The 20298-nt window shown below is 34.4% G+C and overlaps 1 protein-coding gene across 1 annotated transcript in view; it reads left to right on the top strand.

The window, feature by feature from the left end:
- The first annotated feature begins 2093 nt into the window (after nt 1-2093).
- GABA-B-R2 (gamma-aminobutyric acid type B receptor subunit 2) overlaps nt 2094-20298 on the top strand; it is a 40471-nt gene continuing 22266 nt past the window's right edge. The window contains exons 1-14 of the mRNA XM_088238338.1: nt 2094-2259; nt 2883-2986; nt 3783-3920; nt 5921-6088; nt 7361-7536; nt 7708-7847; nt 9085-9131; nt 10220-10298; nt 11456-11610; nt 12450-12598; nt 14276-14422; nt 14701-14832; nt 16649-16781; nt 18852-18974. Coding sequence (XP_088094464.1) covers nt 2094-2259; nt 2883-2986; nt 3783-3920; nt 5921-6088; nt 7361-7536; nt 7708-7847; nt 9085-9131; nt 10220-10298; nt 11456-11610; nt 12450-12598; nt 14276-14422; nt 14701-14832; nt 16649-16781; nt 18852-18974 — 1857 coding nt within the window. The remainder of the gene's footprint in view (nt 2260-2882; nt 2987-3782; nt 3921-5920; nt 6089-7360; nt 7537-7707; nt 7848-9084; nt 9132-10219; nt 10299-11455; nt 11611-12449; nt 12599-14275; nt 14423-14700; nt 14833-16648; nt 16782-18851; nt 18975-20298) is intronic.

The raw sequence follows: 20298 nt of genomic DNA, 5'->3' as shown, positions 1-20298 counted from the left end.
CAGACTGGCTGAATCTCCTCCCTAGGGAGTCATTCATATTTAAATTTATTTCAACAGAGGGAAAACATTGTTAAGAACGAAATATGGACGTCTAGGCATTTACAGGGCTTATGACCTGTCATTGGCTGGTTTAAGTGGCCACTTTACACACTGTGTAACATTCACCATTCTGCCCATGTTTAAACATCCACATTTCCTCAACTCTTCCATCTGTTCACTTTTGTGAAGTAAAGGAGCTGAAACCTTTATTATGTGGGCGAGATTCATCCGGCTGAACCAAATCATCTACTAGGCAACGCCAGAAAACAATTTTCCAATTTTCATACTTCTCCTTTTTCCAGGTAGTTAATTCAACAATGTTTGAGTATGCCCAAATGCTTGCAGACTGGCTGGATCTCCTCCCTAGGGAGTCATTCATATTTAAATTTATTTCAACAGAGGTAAAACATTGTTGAGAAGGGAATATGGACGTCTAGGCATTTACAGGGCTTATGACCTGTCATTGGATGGTTTAAGTGGCCACTTTACACACTGTGTAACATTCACCATTCTGCCCATGTTTAAACATCCACATTTCCTCAACTCTTCCATCTGTTCACTTTTGTGAAGTAAAGGAGCTGAAACCTTTATTATGTGGGCGAGATTCATCCGGCTGAACCAAATCACCTACTAGGCAACGCCTGAAAACAATTTTCCATTTTTTATACTTCTTCTTTTACCAGGTAGTTAATTCAACAATTGTTTGCCTCGTGGTTTAGTGGTCAGCACGTTTATCTACCATGCAGGAGGTCTCGGGTTTGATTCCCGACATTGTTGATGTGAAATATTTATTTAAAAAAGTGTTTTTTCACTAGAATATTTAATAGCCCCTGGACTGGTACCTGAAGCGTAAGACTGATAATTTTACCTTCATGTAATAAAAATGATCAAGGTACACTGCGATTGGTGTACCAATGCAGTGCCCTATGCATCATTAGGTGCGGAAAGGGAATGATGATGACGATTATAATCATCAATTAATAAAATAACTCAAAACATTGATTATCGTTTTTGAATAATAAAGAAAATAATTTTGTACAATTTTATTAGTGTTTTCATGTGATCAATGAAGAATATCTCATGCCTTTTTTAATTTAAATATTTCTGTTTTTATTTTTACTGTTTATCGTTTTTAAACTTACCTACTAATAAAAAACAAATTTAAAATTACTCTTCATATTTATTGCAACAGGGAGAGAAAACGTTTTTTTAGAGGAAATATGAATGTCCAGGCATTTACGGGCCTTATGCCCACCTATCGGTGGTTGGTTTTAGTGGCCACTTTACTTACACACTGTGTAACATTCATGTTTCTGCCTATATTATAACATCCATTTTCCTCAACTCTTCCATCTTTTGATCTTTGCAAAATAAAAGATCTGAAACCTTTTTTGATGTGGATAAGATTCATCTGGCTGAATTATTTCACCTACTAGGCAACGCCTGAAAATACTTTTTAATTTTTATTCTTCTTATACCAGTTTGTTTTGATAAAAGGGTACTCGTAAAGGTTTGCCTTCTACCTAATCAAGCTCAGCCGAAATCAAGTAAGGGTTATCGCTAGATCTCGCCCAGGGCACTGCAGATTGAACAATCACCGCGCTAGAATGAACCTGTCCGAAAATTCTAGATGTAGGTTCTACAGTGCGGATGAGGAAACACCTATACACATTCTATGTAAATGTGATGCTTTACATCATAAAAGGAGCCTTATCCTAGGGGGACCACTGGTTAAACCTGAGGATGTTGAAGAGCTCGCCCCCCACCTAATAGCCCAATACTTTACGGATCTAGACTTGGAGAGGTAGATTTAGCAAAATGTAAACTCTCGCCTTCCACATAGCAAGGCTCTTTAAAGACCTGGGCTGGGAGGGCGAGAACTATTCACGGAGACCCGTCACAATAGATCTTCACGGATCGCAGTGACGTCAGGAGCTTAAATAGTTATTATATTATTAACCTTTTCCCCTTTTCAGCAAGTGGCAACACTAATCTCTTGATGGGTGTTATCGGTGTGATCTGAAGTTGCTGCGAGTTGGATTTGAAAATTCAAAATGCAGTTCCCGCCAAAAGTCCTGGCGGCCATCGTGGCTTGGTGTTTTGTCCTGGCCAATGTCTCGGCTCAAAAACCAAACCTAGAAGGGATTTTAAATAAGAGACAGGATGTCTACATAGCAGGATTCTTTCCGTTTGGACGAGGAGTGGACCAATCCAGTTTAGGTAAGTTCTTTTATCATACATATTTTTTTTATTTTTGCACCATAACCGGCCAAAAGGCCTGTCATTAATCCAATCAAATTAGTTTAAAATTTCATTGAAGTAACAAAATTCTTTTTTTTCCACCCCCTAGGAGCCTCCAGAAAAAAAAAACAGTTCCATGGACAGGTTTTACCATTGAGGGCAATCGAACCTTTAATTTAAAAATAACGAGTCATGTATGAGATATCATAATTTTTTTTTTCGTTTTATTTGAAAGAGTATTTTATTACATTATGAAAAGAATATGATATTGGCCAAATGCCGGCTGTGGACAGAACATATCCGAGAGGCCTAATTTTCCATATCTCGATCGCATAAATCGGGATCGATACATTGATGGCATTGTTTATGTTGACTTTTAAACCATCAATCGTCTGCGGTTTATTCGCACAGATCAGCAATTTAACGTAGCCCCCCGCAAGAAGTCGAAGGTATGGCGATGCCAGCTTCATTTTGGAAAAAGTACAGGCCAATGTCCCCGCCGGGCCGAAAACTACACTTTAACTTTCCATGATGATTTGCCCAATATTAATTATTATAACATTTTATATTTTTTGCATATTTAATTTTATTGAATTTTTCAGGACGAGGTGTTATGCCCAGTGTTAAGCTTGCCTTGGACCATGTTAACGAGCATAGTGGGGTGTTGAGGAATTACAGGCTGCACATGTGGTGGAACGATACTGAGGTATGCTTTTCACAGTCTTTTCAGTATTGAGGTATGATTTTCATAGCCTTTTCAGTACTGAGGTATGATATTCACTGCCTTTTCAATACTGAGGTACAATTTTTACAGACTTTCAAGTACTGAGATATGATTCTTCACAGCCTTTTCAGTACTGAGTTAAGATTTTCACAACCTCGTCAATATTATTATTTGATTTTCACGGTCTTTTAAACACTAAGGTTTAATTTTCACAGCCTTTTTAATACTGAGATATGATTTTCACAGCCTTTTTAATACTGAGGTATGATTTTCACAGCCTTTTCAGTACTAAGGTATGATTTTTCACGGCTTTCCAATTACCGTGTTATTATTATTTTTAATTATTATTTTAAATTTATTTATTAACCCTTAAGGATTATTACATTTATTTTACAAAAATAATACATCTCTTTTTTTTTACTCTGTTGATAATAATATTTTTTACACCTTTTGAAAATTGTCAATACTGTTATATGATTTTCACAGCCTTTTAAACACTGGGGTTTAATTTTTACACCCTTTTGAAAACAAGGGTATGATTTTCAGAACCTTTTAAATACCAAGGTATGATTTTTACAGCCTTTTCAATATTGAGGTATTATTTTCACGGCCCTTTGATTTATAAATTCAGGGTGTTTTTGCAGAGAAGGCTTTTGTAATCTGTATTTCCTAAAAAAAAAAACTTGTATCTGGGTATGTTATTTTGTTCTTAATGGACAATGTTGAATCTGATTGTTGATCATTTTGTGTCTGTTTTTTGTATTGTAAAATAATTTAGTGCAATGCGGCCGTGGGAGTAAAGTCATTCTTTGACATGATGCACTCTGGGCCGCATAAGCTGATGCTGTTTGGAGCTGCCTGTACTCATGTCACGGATCCTATTGCCAAGGCATCGAAACACTGGCATCTGACGCAGGTAAAAATTTGGAAACTATAATAGCATGATATTTTCAAGAACAGTTCTCTGACATTTGGGTGTTGTTGCTATTTTTAAAAAATTCTGACTTGTTTACAACTTGTTAAAAATGGTCCAAATAAAAATTAAACGAGGTAGGTATATCCAGAAAGTATGTTCTGTTTGATAGCTTAAAGAAAATTCAGAAAAAATATTATTGTAAAAAAATCTTTAGACCTAAAACTATTTTTCTACATAACTCTCACTACTCTCACAAGCTTTTGTATTCCCTCTTCATAAAAGGGTGCCACAGTAAGAGTTTTCGGTACAAAATGATCACAAAGATTTAAAAAATCCAATTTGTGGGATAAACTCTTTATTGCTCACTAGTTCGACCCCATTTAGAATACGCTTCTCCTATTTGGTCTCCATTCTACAGGACTAATATTGACCATATCGAGTCCGTCCAACACCGTTTTCTAAGAAAAGTGGCATGGTCACTCGGATTACAAAGGGGTAATTATTCCTATTTTGAAAGAGAGCAATCTCTTAATCTGTCTTCATTGGAGAGACGTAGAACTGAGATAGACCTTATATGCATTTTCAAAATACTTAATGCTTTAAGTGATGTCCCATCTCTGTTGCACTCAATTTCTTTTCATGTTCCCGACCGTGTCACCAGAAGTCAAAATCTGCTATTTGTTAAATCTTCTAAGGGCAACTTTTGTTTTTATGCCCCAATGTCCAGAATGTGTAGATTAGTCAATTATTCACACGACTTGGAATTCTTTGGAATAGATCATCCGGCTTTTTGTAGATCTCTTTGCGACTAAACAGTGTGGGATGAAGTTGGATTGGCATGGTTTAGCTCGAAGTCTTATGTCTTTTGTTTTTATGAATAAATTGTATGCCATTATTGTTTTGCCGTTGTTTGTCTTTGCTACATAGTTTTATGTTATTTTTGTTCAGTTTCTTGTATTTATGTTTCTTCATGTAACTGTTGTAATTGGCTTAGGCTGTATATATAATAAATATTTGGGGAAATTAAAAAAAAAAGGAGCAGAAATTGTAAACTTTAAGTTTTCTTCAATTTTTCTCTTACTCCGTGAACCAGTTCATCACTAACTAAAGAGGGACCTCTGTTCTTCGGTGTGCACATTGATGTGATTGAACTTCTTATCCATTTCACCGTTGAATCACTATGCACATGTTCTCCGTACACCTCACAGATCTGTTGATGATGAACCTGTTTAATTTTCTTCGCATTGAGGAAACAAATTACAGACCTTATCTCGCAATCAGTGGGATTTTCAATTTTATTTGGCATTTCAAATAAGCACCATGAAGCGTACACAACAGTAAGCTAACTTTTAATAGTGTCAATTGTAAATAAATTATCAGTTAAGGCTCTACTTTGGTACAAATCAATTTGTCAGCATGCGTCGCACTCCGAGTATAAACACAAGTTGGTACATGATTACCACACCAGGTTTACTAGTATGGAAGGGCTAGCTGTTCCTAGATATTGCAATAAATATGGCAAAAGGACACTGCAATACAGTATACCTAAAATATTTAACATGTTACCAAACAATATTAAAAATACTGAGTTAAATACAGGAGTGAGACGTTTGCTCAAATTATGGTCAATAGAAAAAAGTTTTTTGTATTAGTGATAGTTTTTAATTTTTGATAATGTAATATGTAATGTTTTTCAAGTAAAATTATTATTAATGTAGGTTAAGTATGAATAATCGAAGCAAGTTATAAGAACCTGCTGACGAGTTGTATGTATGCAACTCAGCAGGACTTTAATTTAAGACTATTTTGTAAACATTTTTAAAAAATAAATTTTAAAAAATAAACTCTTTCAATAGGTCAGGGTAAGTACCTCGCATTTGCGAAACTGCAATCGCAGCTTTGCGATGGCAACAAATACAAACGAAACTTACTTTCTGGAAATACCTCGTATTTAGGTAAACTGTAAAAATGCTATTTTGATCCTAAATATTATTTTTCAGCTGTCGTATGCTGACACCCACCCAATGTTCACAAAAGACTCATTCCCGAACTTTTTCCGGATCGTTCCTTCCGAGAACGCCTTCAACCTTCCTCGGTTGGCCCTGCTTCGTCACTATAATTGGACCAGAGTCGGCACCATCTATCAGAACGAGCCTAGATACTCCTTGGTAAGTTGCACCCCTTCACTTCATTGTAAATTTTACAAGAAACATATCGAACATACTTATCAGAAATGAGAAATTGAGAAATAGCACGGTAGGATTCACCTGGAAATCAATGCCCACTGTCATATGACCTACTGTCGTCTCGAGGACAATGCAGAAATTAAATCATACATTTTCCGTGTGTTAACAATTTATTATCAAAACAGTCAAATAAGCGATGACAAAAGTTCTGAAACGAGTGGATATCAAAATTGCTGACTGCCACGAAAATATCACACAAACTCATGTTCCCGCTAGGAAGTAAAGTGAACACTGGACAATATATAAGTAAAACACCCATAGATACACGGTCAGTTAGTGTATGTAGTTAGTTAATCAGTTACTATAGTCCTTAAAATGTAACATGATTAAAATGACAGTTGTCAGAAAAAGAGACGACATAACTTTGTAGTAACGTCAAAGGAGTTATTTATATTGACACACGAAAAATCATTTGTATCTGGCGTGTTAATTATATTTTTTTATTACAATGCTTGAAACATAAATCAACATTAATAAATAAAATCAGATTTAAAACTAAAATAAACCTTATTATTAACGACGTTCTTACAAGGTTACATCATTTTGCAAAAACGTTAGAGATGGGACAAATTGATCAATGTAAATTGATCGAATAAAAAAAATATTTGTTTGATGTTGTTCGTGAAAAAAATATAAATGTCTCATTTTTTGGTGAACAATTGTGTTAAACACACTATAGTAGGCTTGTTTTTTCGTTTGTTTATATCAATTTTCGGAAACAGAGTTTCATGATTGCATGAAACAACTGATTAAATCGATTTGATCAGTGATCAGTAATTTCCCATCACTAATGAAATTAGTTTGACAGCTGTCATTCTAATCAAGCTATATTTTAAGGACTATAATGTAAAACTTTTACATAGTCACTCTGTTTATAAGAAATTTAAAAAACACTTTTAATATTTAAAGCATTAACTTAACGGTCAAACATTTTACTAAATATTATTAAATATTTGTACATAACCACTTACCGACTTTTCTATGCCTTCTCAAAAATCTTTTTCCTCTCTGTTACAACAAATTAAAAAAATAAATGTAAAGTGTTTCATCGTCTGCACTGTAAAACCCACATCTAGAAGTTTCAGAAAGGTCCATTCTAGCATACTTAACTTTGCTAATGCATCATCAGGTGGGAATAAAGCTTCGGTGATGATAATTGTACAAGCTTCATATTCAAATATTGCTTTTTCATAGGCTCACAACCGGCTCGTGGCAGATTTGGACCATCACGGATTCCAGGTTGTGGAGACTCAGAGCTTCGCCACTGAAGTTCGTTCGGCTCTGGAGAAACTCCGAGAGAAGGATGTTCGCATTATTTTGGGAAATTTCAACGAGTCCTGGGCTGTGCAAGTCTTCTGCGAGGCTTATAGGTAATGTATTGGGTTCAATATTCTCCTCTTTTCAATGTGTTTCTCTACTCATCTATGTTCTGTTACCTGGCGATATTTGTTTCCTTATTTCTGTTGTGTCCTCATTACATTCCGAATTTATTATAAAACACTTGAGCGAAAGTCTTAAATAATAATTTTATTTATTTATAGGTTAGGAATCTATGGACGAGCCTACCAGTGGCTGATAATGGGGACATACAGCGACCAGTGGTGGAGCAAGCACGAAGACATGAGAGCCAGTTGCAACGAGTCCGAGGTGACTACGTCCCTGGAATCCACTATTCTGACGGGTAAGAATAGTCTCTGACTAACGTTAGTAAATACGGCATAACGACTTTTAAACGTCTAATGGTTTCAAAACATCCGTCTCTTTCTCAGATCGGAACCTTTTGACAGGTTGAATAATTTACCCAGATGGATCTCACCCACATCAATAAAGGTTTCAGCTCTTTTACTTCACAAAAGTCAATAAATCGGGCTGTGGTCCCGCGGCTAGTGTCGCGGACCCACAGGTCAAAGGGTCGAAGTTCGCACCCTGCTCTATCGCAACTTGATCCCATTTCCTAATACTGAATCTCTTCTTCTTCTTCCAAGTCGGTCCCTCAATGCTGAGGATCGTGATCACCATGAACACTTCTAATTAGTCTGTTCCACTCCAGTCTGTCCTCAGCCCGATGTACTGACTCATAAAATTTTAGCCCCGTAGCCACCTTTATTTGGTCAGTCCATCTATATGGGATTCTACCCCGGCTTCTCCTACCTTCAACTCGGCCAGACATTATTGCCTTTTCTAGATTGTCCGGCTCACGTCTAGCAATATGTCCAAAGAAAGACAGTATCCTTCTCAAACACACCACTGATAGACGAGTTGTAAGATGGAGCTCTTCCAGAATCGATGCATTCGTCCTTGTGGCTGTCCAAGGCACTCGCATCAGCCTTCTCCAACACCACATCTCTAATGCATCGATCCTCTTCCTCTCGTAGGCACGCATTGTCCACGTTTCAGCCCCATATAGGAAAACAGATAATCCAGTGCTTCCATCAACCGCTTTTTTGTGTTTATTGATATACCTCGATCTCGCCAAATCTTCTCCAAACGGTTCATTACTTCTTTGGCCATTTGAATCCTGCGACCAATCTCAGGTCTGCAACTGCCGTTGTTGGAGATAAGCGAGCCGAGGTACACAAAGTCATCTACCAGTTCAAGGTCTTGCATCTGTCTTGTCCTTAGGAGACTGCCAGCTCTGTCTACATGAATCATTTACAACTCATTTAAATATTTGTGTAAATCATAAGAACACAAATGTTTCTTTATAAATATATTTATTTTTAAATGGATGAGTTGAGGGAATGTTACACAGTTTGTAAAGTGATCACTTAAATCAGCCAATGACAGATTATAATTGCCGAGACTTTCATCTCAAAAATGTTCTCCCTAACTCGGGGGAATCCAACCCTGTTTACGAACAATTGGACAAACTTAAAACATTGATAGTTAAGAATTAATTTTACCATTTTAATTTTCAGATCTGCTACCACTTTCTACTACTGGTGACATCACTATTTCTGGAATAGTAAGTATGACGCATCAACCAGCACCACATACAGTCAAAACTTCCCAACCTTCAGATTTATGCTTTTTTTATGCATGTTCACTGACTATCCCCACTTTTAAAATGTCTACTTTCAACCAGGCTGTCTAAAGTTTGAAACCCATTTTGTAATTATTTATAACTCTTTAAATGACCTAAAAAAATGTGATATGTGGGTAGGTAAATCATGAGGACGCAAATATTTCTTTCAAGTATTTTCTTAAGTTAACGAGACCCTGAGACAGGCATTTTGTTTCCGATGCCGAGATCTTACTGGGTTCCTGGGTTTAGATCGAGAAAAATCGTAAAATTTATCAAAAAACATTCTAACATAATAAATGGTATAAATTAATATTGTATAACTGTTTAGTTAATTAATTAGTAGGTAGAAATATTATTGTTTATTTTGCATAAAAATGTCTGCCTTAAAACAGGTTGTACCTAGTTAGGCAGACTAGACATGATCCAGAGAAATCTATTACCCAATTGTATGTAGTAGATAAAGTAATTGTTGTTTTTGTTAATAAACCATGATTATTATTATTAAACAATGTTTGAGTATGTCCAAATGCTTGCAGACTGGCTGGATTTCCTTCCTAGGCAGTTACTCATGTTTAAATTTATTTCAACAGAGAGGGAAAACATTTTTGAGAAGGGAATATGGAAGTCTAGACATTTACAGGGCTTATGACCTGTCCTTGGCTGGTTTAAGTGGCCACTTTACACACTGTATAACCTTAAAACTTAAACCAGCCAATGACAGGTTATAAGCCTTGTAAATGCCTAGACTTCCATATTCCCTTATCAAAAATATTTTCCCTCTCTGTTGAAATAAATTTTAATATTATTATTAAAATCTACATGGTTTTGCTTATACTCTGTTGAACTGGAAATTTTTCCTTTACTTTGTGGTCAACATAACAGAAAGCTGGAAATCTTTCCTGTACTCTGTGGTCAACATAACAGAAAGGCAATCGATTTTGTCTGTGGATTCTGTCAATTGTTTATTGCCTTGGCTCCAAATCACATAAGGCTGGATGTAATTAATATACTGTTTTTATTCCTTACAGACTGCTTCTGAGTACAAAGTGGAATATGATAGTCGAAGAGGAAGTGAATATTCCAGATTTCATGGCTATACATACGATGGTAAGAATTTTGATATATTTGCATCTATTCAAAGTTAATTGTGGCATTTAAACTGGCAGTGACGTATGGCATAATCGCGGTATTGCCTGAATTTGCAAGCCGTCTATCGGTCAACTTCAGAATTCAAATGCAGTAGAACTCCATTTATCCCTCAGAGTAATAATGCGCCAAGCTATAGAGGAGCCCAAACGTAGGAAAACCATTCTATGACAATTGGGTATTAAGTTAGCTACAGTTCGCAGCAAAACAATGGGCCGTACTCAGGTGGAGAATTTCCAAATGGATATTAATTTGCATTGTAAATAATTTTAAATATGTACCTGTGCATTTATTATTGCAGGGTTATTCCAATTTATTTTTCTATAATTCGCCTATATTTATTTTATAAAACTGAAAATACATGTGTGTGTTTATTTTTTTGTTTATTAATTTATTTTATTCACAATATACTTATGTTACATTTATTGAGACATAAGTCCCAGCTCCGTGGAACCAAAGTCCGGTGTTGAGTTTGTTTGTTTGTCCGTTGAATCTCCGAAACGGCGAGTCATAGTGGCCTGAAATTTGGACACGTCATTTAAGATGCGATTTCAAGGTCAACGTTGCTATTTTCGAGTAAAATTTAAATCGACCTCTACTTGATAAAGACTCAAACTTTATATGGATGCCTAGTGCGGCCCCGACATATTGCCCTTAATCAACTGTCATTATCAACAGTAAACATACTTTAATTCACAAATTTATCCCCTGAATTGAGATAACAAAATATCTTCAGTAATATGTTGATAAAAGGAATGTTTTTAAGCAACATAATACACGTGTCGGGACAATAAATGCCAAAAATCAATGTTAATCATGGGAAAATATTCGGAATAAATTACCTACTGCTGGAACCAAACATACTGCAAATTACCATAGTCGATTTTTATTTAATATAACGTAAATATCTAAGTTATTTACAAACAAAGCTAAGCACAGCGACAAAAGCATCCGACAGAACCGTTATGTGTTTGTTGTCAAACAAAAAAAAATGGCCACCAATTTGTTGCTAACCAACATCGCTTGCGTTCTATGAAACATAGTGATAGGGCTTCTCTGTAGGTTACGCATTATTACTCTTGAGTATTTTATGTATTGAATAAACAATGTTTTTCCAGGTATATGGGCCGTTGCACTGGCCATACAAAACGTAGCCCAGCGGGTGAGGCATATTCGCAGGAACAAGACGGTAGTGGATTTCAAGTACCGGGACCCTGAGTGGGAAAAACTATTCCTCGAGGCTCTAAGGAACATTAGTTTTGAAGGAGTCACGGTAAGCATAAAAAAGCTTGCTTTTACATGTATGAACATTGTAAAGTACGGATTTTTAAATCAGTCTCAAAATTAGTTTTAATAAGAATGTTTAGTGCCTTCTTTGGCACCATTATATTTATTCAAAGATTTAATTTTAATTTCGTACTATAATTTATCCACGTGCATAATTATGTGTTTTTTCAGTATGTTAACTTTACAACAAAAAAGAGCCCATCTCCATGTGGTGTTGTTTGTTTTAATTTTTTTTAAGTATAAAAAAATGTTATGTTATGCTAAAAAAACGAAATAAACCAAATTTAGAAATTGAATATGGGTTTTCGAAATTCTTCCTTTAATTTTTAACTCTTACGTTATTAATGTTTTACTATTTTTTTAGAATTTTTTTGTATATTTGTTATATTTTCGACTGATTTTTTAAGAAGTTTTGTGTTGTATATTTTTTTGTATTTTCATTTATTCATTAGTGTTTTTATGAATTTTTAGTTGAAATATATTAGTTTTTCAATAATAATTTATTTTTTTTGTACCTTTTCAAGAAATTTGCATAAATTGTTTAATGTCTAAGAAAGTGTTTTTTAATATATATATTTGTTAATTTTTCAATAGAGTAGTAAATAGTTTTGTGTAATTATTATTTTTAGTTTTTTTTATTTATTTGTTAGTATTTGTATTTATTTTTTAGTATTTTTATGAATTTTTGTTGAAAAAATATTTATTTTTTAATCTTTTAATTGTTTTTTTTTTTTTGCATTTTCATTATTTTTTTATTCCTTTTTAAGAAATTTGTCTGAATTGTTGTATGTCCAAGAAATATTTGTTGAATACATTTAATTTTAGGGTCCTGTGCGTTTTTACGACAACGAGCGAAAGGCGTCAATCCTCCTGAAACAGTTTCAAAACGATGGAGAAGTAAAGGTCGGAGAGTACTGCTCGGAGCTGAACCGACTGGATTTCTCCATGGGTGAACCCATGCGATGGAGCGGCAGGTACACTCAGTCACATGACCCTCATATAATTTTTTAATGATACTTAAAAAATGTTTTATTGTTAGATCTTTTTTGGATAAATTAAGGATTTCTCTAGTTTTCAAACTACAGTGAGATTTTAAAAATTAAAAACACTCATTTTGGTTAAATGGGTACGCGCGAGTTGATTTGAGGTTAAATGATAAAGATGGATTACAATTGAAGTAATGTATTAAGTAGTTACACACGGGTTACATCCTTTTATTTCGTACGGAACATACTTACAATAGTGAGCACTGGCGGAGAGCTGGTGGCCAGGCAAAAAAAAAAGTCAAATTCTTTCGATGTATGGTGTTTAAGAGCCTCGTCTGGGCTGACGTTGCAGCAGACTACGCGTTGCGGGCCAAAGCACAGTTCGGACCTGCCAACCTCGCTGTTGGTGTTGCCCGCCACAATATAAAAAATATTATGAGGTGTTATGTCTCGTCTGGTAAGTGTTGTCATCGTGTGCTTTTTCAGGTTGATTTTAAATTGGTCTCTAGTGTAATTTTATTAAATACCTAATCCAAATTTTGCAACCTTCTAAAAATCCAATGGGGTAACAAATAAAAAAAATCTTTGTTTGTCTTGTCTTAATCGTGTTGAGAGTGTGTCTTATTCGTGTATCGCCATTGCACCGGCAATATCTGCTAGGTAACATTAAAAATAATGTTTAGAAGGTTAATAAAACAATGTACCTTTTGATGACGCCATTTTTTTTACATATTTTTTTATAGATAAAATATTTACGCATATTTTGTTGAAATAGAATTGTGTAATATCAATACATTATAAAAAGGAGTTCATTTAACAGATATTACCAGCGTAACTAAAATATGCCGCGTCTAAATCATGTTTAGACAGTGTCAATCATTTTTTCATAATATGTCGATCATGTTTCGAAGTTTATAATTTTTACACCAAATCTAATTCATGTTTACACCCTGCCTTAATTATGTTTACCTTGTGTCTAAATCAATTTCCCCCACTGTATTATTCATGTTAACACAGTGTCTGCATCATGTTTACGCAGTGTATATAATTTTTACACAATATGAAAATTATGCTTACAGCCTGCCTTATGTATTTATTTATGCTTTATTAAGTTAGTTCACAAGAACTAATATAACTTTTTATAACATTACAATTTTTTATCAAAATTTCTTTAGAACATATTTTTTCAAATTAATTTGAAATATTTCAATGCTTTAATTATGTTTATTCTATGTTGAAATCATCTTTAAACTGTTTATCATTTTTACACCATATCTAAATCATGTTAGCACAGTGTATATAATTTGTACTCCATACCTACATATATCTTGTTTGTGCTATATCTAAATCACGTTTGAATCACATCCATATCATGTTTGCAGAGTGTGCGTCAGTTTTACAGCAAATCTAAATCATGTTTACACCCTGTCCTAATTCTGTTTACACAGTGTCTTCATCATGTTTACTGTGTCTAAATCACGTTTACTCCTTGTCATATTTACACAGTGTCTAAATCACATTTATTGTGCCTAAATCATGTTTCCACTTAATTTAAGTCATGTTCACAACACATTTAATTTATATTTACATCACATCTAAATCATGTTAACACCACATCTTAATCATTTTAACACTACGCCTAAATCATGTTTACATCTTATCTAGGCACCCGCCCAAGGACAGAACCCTTCACATCATAGAACACAGTCAGGTGAACATTACCATCTACGCTGTGCTCGCCTGCTGTTCTGTGGTTGGCATTATACTAGCCCTACTCTTCCTCATCATAAATATCACGTACAGAAATCAGAGGTAAAATACTTAAACATCCAGTTTTATTGATTTTTATAGTGTATTTAAAAATGGCTGCTTTTTACCTTTAGAACCTATTTGGCAGAAGTTACCTGCCTAAATTGTCATGTAAAAAATGCTGTGTTTTTCTTATTTTTTGACATAAAATATACTTTACTTCCATCTGTTGGTTAAAAGAGCTGGAAGACCGGCTAGGATTGGCAGTTCATAGTAGATTTTTTTTGGGTTTTATTAGACTAATTCAACTTAACAAATAATGTGTTTCCCTAAAATTCCAGGTACATAAAGATGTCATCTCCTTACTTGAATAATCTCATCATCATCGGTTGTATGCTGACGTACATGAGTGTCATTTTCCTGGGACTTGATAGCGGGCTCAGTAGCATCGGTGAGTCAAAGCAACAATATTTATTTTGAATTCCCATCATATTTTTTCATATGTTTAGATTTTTAAAACTCTAGATTTCATTTTTACTTGTGACGTCACGATTCCCTGCAAGTTTTTTTTTACAAAATCTGTTGATTTTCGTACTTTGGTTAAACAGGCATTTGTTTTTGGTAAATCGATCTGTGAAATGTGCTGACATAATGTAGGTGTATCAGCTCTTAGTTTTATAACAAACAGCTACGTCTTAAATCATTCTGTTCTCAGTGGGTCTTTAAACTGGACATGCGGTGTGTGTTCACGGAGCTGGACACTTGCTTACAAGTGAGGAAAGAATAATTTGCTCTTTTAATCATTTATATCCCCGAATAAACATTATTCTCTACCTTCCGTTACAAATACAAGAGTTACCAAATACTCCACCCTGATGCTAGAAAAAATAAAACAATAAATTAAACCTTCGGTCAAAGTGGATTTACTACTCGGTTGAAGTGTACGATCTACTTCCATTATCAATAAGGACAATTAATAAGTTCTCACAATATCAAATTGCTATTAAGAAATGGATAGTGGAGGTGGGTTGCGCACAGATCGATGAGTGGATCAAGCCAAATAGGTAAAATGTGTGTACTGTTTGTGAAATTTGTTCTATTGGTCTATATAAATTGGTTATCTTTTTAATGATTATTTTAGTTTTTTATCGTTTATTATGTTAATGATAATTAGGTTAATTGGATTAATTACGTTTTTTTTATTGTTATTATTATGTTAACTTGGTTAAATAGATAATTTAAGGCATGTTTCACATTTTGTAAAATGTTTCCCTAGGCACAGGACACCCCAGCGAGGGATCATTATTCTGTATAAAAAAGAGAATACAAACAATGTAAAAGTATAAATAAATAAATAATTAGCTCAGTGGTTTGTGATATGACACGCTGTTTTTTTTTTACATAAAAATATTATTTTTATTGAGTATAAATTGACAAAAAAACCATTTTAAAATATAATGATGAACTTCAGTTCTACAGTAAATTGGATACAATAAATGTTTCCTGAAAACAAACTACTTTGAAAAACCTCACTGGTTCATATGAATCAACCAATGATGAGAAGAGTAATGGAAGATTACCTGTTTGCTTGCCGTGAATTGACCAATGGGCAGAACTGATCAAGAATAAGCGAAAGAGAACCTCTGACGTCACACGCAAAGTTATTTCAAAAATACAAAACTTTAAAAAATCGTAGCGCTACGGTACGGTAATACGATATTTCTTTAGTTCGCGGGAAAAAGGGCTTAAGTCATAAAATGGTCAAAATAACTTACATATACGGTTGAAAAGCAAACTTTTTTGCGCATTTTTTGGTGTATTTGTCATAAGTTATTGATACTAATCAATCGTTGCATTACAGGTCAAAGGGTCTTTAGTCATGCTTTTATCAGAATTTTTTTCGATTTTGTGATCCAAAAGACTTAAGTCATGTAAAAAATAAAACTAAATGCTACATTTAAAAAACACAAAATGTCAAGAATAATTTTCTAAAAATGTAAAAAAAATACTCAAAACAGTTGAATCCTCATGATTTGCAGCTGTTTTCTCGATTTTTAGACACTCAAAACTTTGATTTGTTCTCCTGAAAAATCGTCTTTTTTTTACTTAAGCCCCTTTTCCCGCGCACGGAAGATATTAAATTTGAAAAAAAACTAATTTCAACTTGGTTTAATAGTCTATTAACAAATAAAAAACCACTGAACTTCCTCAATCCGGGTACCAATACACTTCTTCATTGAGACTCTTGTTGTGAGAAAATGTCTTTAAGAATGTTTGTTTTTTAAATACAGGAGCGTTTCCTTATATCTGCACTGCGCGAGCTTGGCTTCTAATGGCCGGCTTCAGCTTGGCCTTTGGAGCTATGTTTTCCAAGACATGGCGAGTCCACTCCATCTTTACAGACGTCAAGCTCAATAAAAAGGTAAAACTAACACAATCATTATGTAGTGCCAGTCCTTATCCAGAATGGTTTTTTTGTGAGATAGCATCTCCTCCTTGGCTCATGTTGCCTATTTCCTACCCGTCTTTTAGTACCGCCCCTTTCTATGGTAACCTTTTTGTCTCTTGTGTTGGTATTACAGCCGTCATTGGCAGAAGAATGTTGTTTTATTGCTTCAATTGATTTCCGTCGTGTTGCTACAAACCTTTTGTTTTTATAAAAAATAGATATGTCTGTTCTTACAACTTACCCAAATATTTCAATTTTAGGGGCATTTTCAACGAGCTGTAAATAACTCACTATTTGAAAATGGAAATTAATTTGGGATAGAGTGGGGTTCGAACCTCTGATCCATGAATCCGCGACATTAGCCATGGGACCACAACCCCATTTATTTTTAAGTACCAGTACTGGTGGATTTTTATAAGCTGGCGCGTGCACTATACTTACACATACGCATTGTGTGGTATCCGTGAATAAGCCCATGGTATGACATCGCACGACATACGCATTATGAAAATAATCTCTGTCCTCTCGCGCTCAGACGCGCTTATGAGGGTGATATAGACAACTATTGCTTTATTATTTGCTAATGGTATGGTAATACAATATACACAGGATGCTTCTGCGTTTGTCTGAATTTCGCTGCGATTCTTAATAGTAAAAATATAATAAAATAAATATAATAAATAATAAAATCACTGGTTTATAAATATGTAGTTATTTCATTAAATCAAATCACGAATAGGTCAATTATGTAGTGATGGCGCTTTCCCAAAAAGCTTCGCTTTGGCTGGAGGTTAGGCTTATCCAGAGACCTATATACGTATAATGAGTTAGAAACTACCTTGAATATATCTTCTCTTCAAGGCCGTCGAAATAAATCCGACCTTCTAGTCCTATTTAAAATTCTCAACTCACTCTTTAATGCGCCTGAACTACTGAGCTCAATAAAATTAAATATCCCAACTAGAAACCTCCGACAAAACTTACTCTTTCATACCGATAAACATAGAACTAACTATGGTTTTCATTCCCCTATGCCCAGAATTCTTAGGTCTGCCAACAAACATACCAGTCTTGATTTCTTTGATAACAAGTTGTCTTCTTTCAAACGATCACTGAATCAAATTCAATTATAAACACCTCTCTCCCGCTTCCACTCCCACAAAGTCTACTATAAACCATTGAGTCTTTCCAATTTTGTTATAATAATTTTCTATATATAAATGTGTCCATAAAAATGCCCATTGGGCGTATATATAAATAAATGAATAAAACTTACACAAAAACATGTTTAATGTACAGAATACTGATTTTAAAAATCTTAATGTTATAAAAAATCTCTTTTCGATTAGAGCGAAAAAAAACAATTATTTAAGAAAATGTCCTATATTTACGAGTATTTATTTTTAAACAAGCATGTTTTTTATTTAATATTTTGTGTTCATCATAATAATAATTAATAGAGTGAAATTAAAATGCACAGTACAAATTATATAGGAAAAAATATGTATACACACTTATTAATAAACAATAAATCTTCTTATTTATATACTTAGAACAATCTACACAACTTTGCATTCTAGTTCTAGAGTAATTGACTATAAAAAAAAAACATTTTTTCATATTTAAATTGCCCCTTGTTCTTGGAAGGACTATAATTAGTAAAATGCAACATTTAAAAAAAATATTTGAAAAATATAAAATAATGAAACAAAGTATTTTAATAAATTAATATTACAATTTCTTAACCCATTGTACTTTTTTTTCATGTACACCTCCCTCTAATCCAACGCCGAATTTAAAAAAGATAGCACATTTGGTTAAAATTTAAAACAACCTTTTTTTTAAATCAACATCCCATAGATTTTAAATGCGTTAGTGTGAGTTTTCTGAACACGCCAGCTTAAGTTAAACCACCAGTACTGGTCTAAGAAAAAGTATAGAAATTGAAAAATTGTTTTCAAGCATTGGCTAGTGGGTGAAATGATTCAGCCCGAATACAGAATATTGCCATAGTTAAATCATGTTTGTTTTTTTTTTCCTCAGGTGATCAAGGATTATCAGCTTTTCATGGTTGTGGGGGTGCTACTGGCTATAGACATCGCCATCATGACAACTTGGCAAGTTTCCGATCCCTTCTACAGGGAAACCAAACAGATGGATCCGTATGTAAGTGCAATATGGTTATAAGTCCGCCTCTAGGACCTCGGGTAGCGGACGCCGCTGAGGTCCGAGTGACACATACATATGTACCAGGAACTAGTAATAAATACGCTTTAGTATTTATTTTATTTTATTTTATTAATTCATATTTTTCGCTTACAAACTATAATTAATAATAAAAATAATGTGACCTCACTGGGGTTTCCCGTTCCGAGGACACTTAACAATTTAGTTTTTTGAAATTACATTTGAGAATAAACAAAGAAGACTAACTTAAAAAACAAACATAATTAACTAATATTCAGACAGTTTTAAAAACGAGGTATTTATGTACATCTATATTATTTTTATTACAAAACACACAATGAAAATAACAAAAACCTAACATAAGCTATACAGTTGTGGAGCAGTTGATTCAGTATTGGTATGAGCGAATGAGACAATCCATTTTACTTCTACCCAGCTCCACGATCCATTTTTTTATAGCCTTTTTAAACATTTTCTCATTACTAATTGCTTTAATAGGTAGTGGAAGTAGGTTATAGATTTTAATTGAATAATACTCAAAATCCCTTTGTCCGAAAGTGGTATAAGTTTGTATTTGTTTAAGTTGTCTATCTATATATAGTATCATTCACTCATTTTACCAACACAAAATGTGGGAAGAGGAAGGAAGAGACAGGAAGCTACTTATCCGTGCGAGCTGCCCTCGCAGCTGCAGCCTCTGCCGCCAGAGTTTTGCTCGACTCCTTCGAATTGCAGGCTGTTTTCCCTGCTGCAGACTGCGGGCACTGGCGTAAACTACTCTTAATCACTCAGCCGGGAGCCGGGTAACAGTCTCCTTCCACTCCATTTTCTCATTTTTGCCCTGGTTTTCACTCCCTCGAATTCCCAACTGCCGTTTTTCGAACCCCCTCAAAACCTCCCTTCTGTCAAGTTTGTTCGCATTCCCTTGGGATGTGCCGGCCAGTTGTGCTGTCCGAAAGGACCTGACGATTAATTACCGTAAACGGGGCAGGTTGTCTAAGTTTTGTAATAATGGAAACCGGGACAGATTTTATAACATAACAATATAAACATGTTCTATTTTACTATGTATGTTCACGGCTATCGCCCGCCTTTTTCTCTCAAAAATCATGTCTATCATGCGGGAAATGATAGCTTTAAATATTGAACCGAAAGACATCGGTATTGAAAAGACGGCTATAGCCTAAGTGTAACTGAAGTATTTATGTATAAGGCACAACATCTTTACATTTATACTCATGATGGTTAGATGATACAAAGAGAATTGCCGGTGACTGGATACAGATGGCGCAAGACAGAGATG

Source organism: Micrasema longulum, unplaced genomic scaffold (assembly GCF_059751315.1).
Source record: "Micrasema longulum isolate JH-2025_06_02 unplaced genomic scaffold, ASM5975131v1 h1tg001867l, whole genome shotgun sequence".
NCBI lineage: Eukaryota > Metazoa > Arthropoda > Insecta > Trichoptera > Brachycentridae > Micrasema > Micrasema longulum.
The sequence above is the reverse complement of the archived record's forward strand: the minus strand, read 5'-3'. Positions and strand labels throughout refer to the sequence as shown.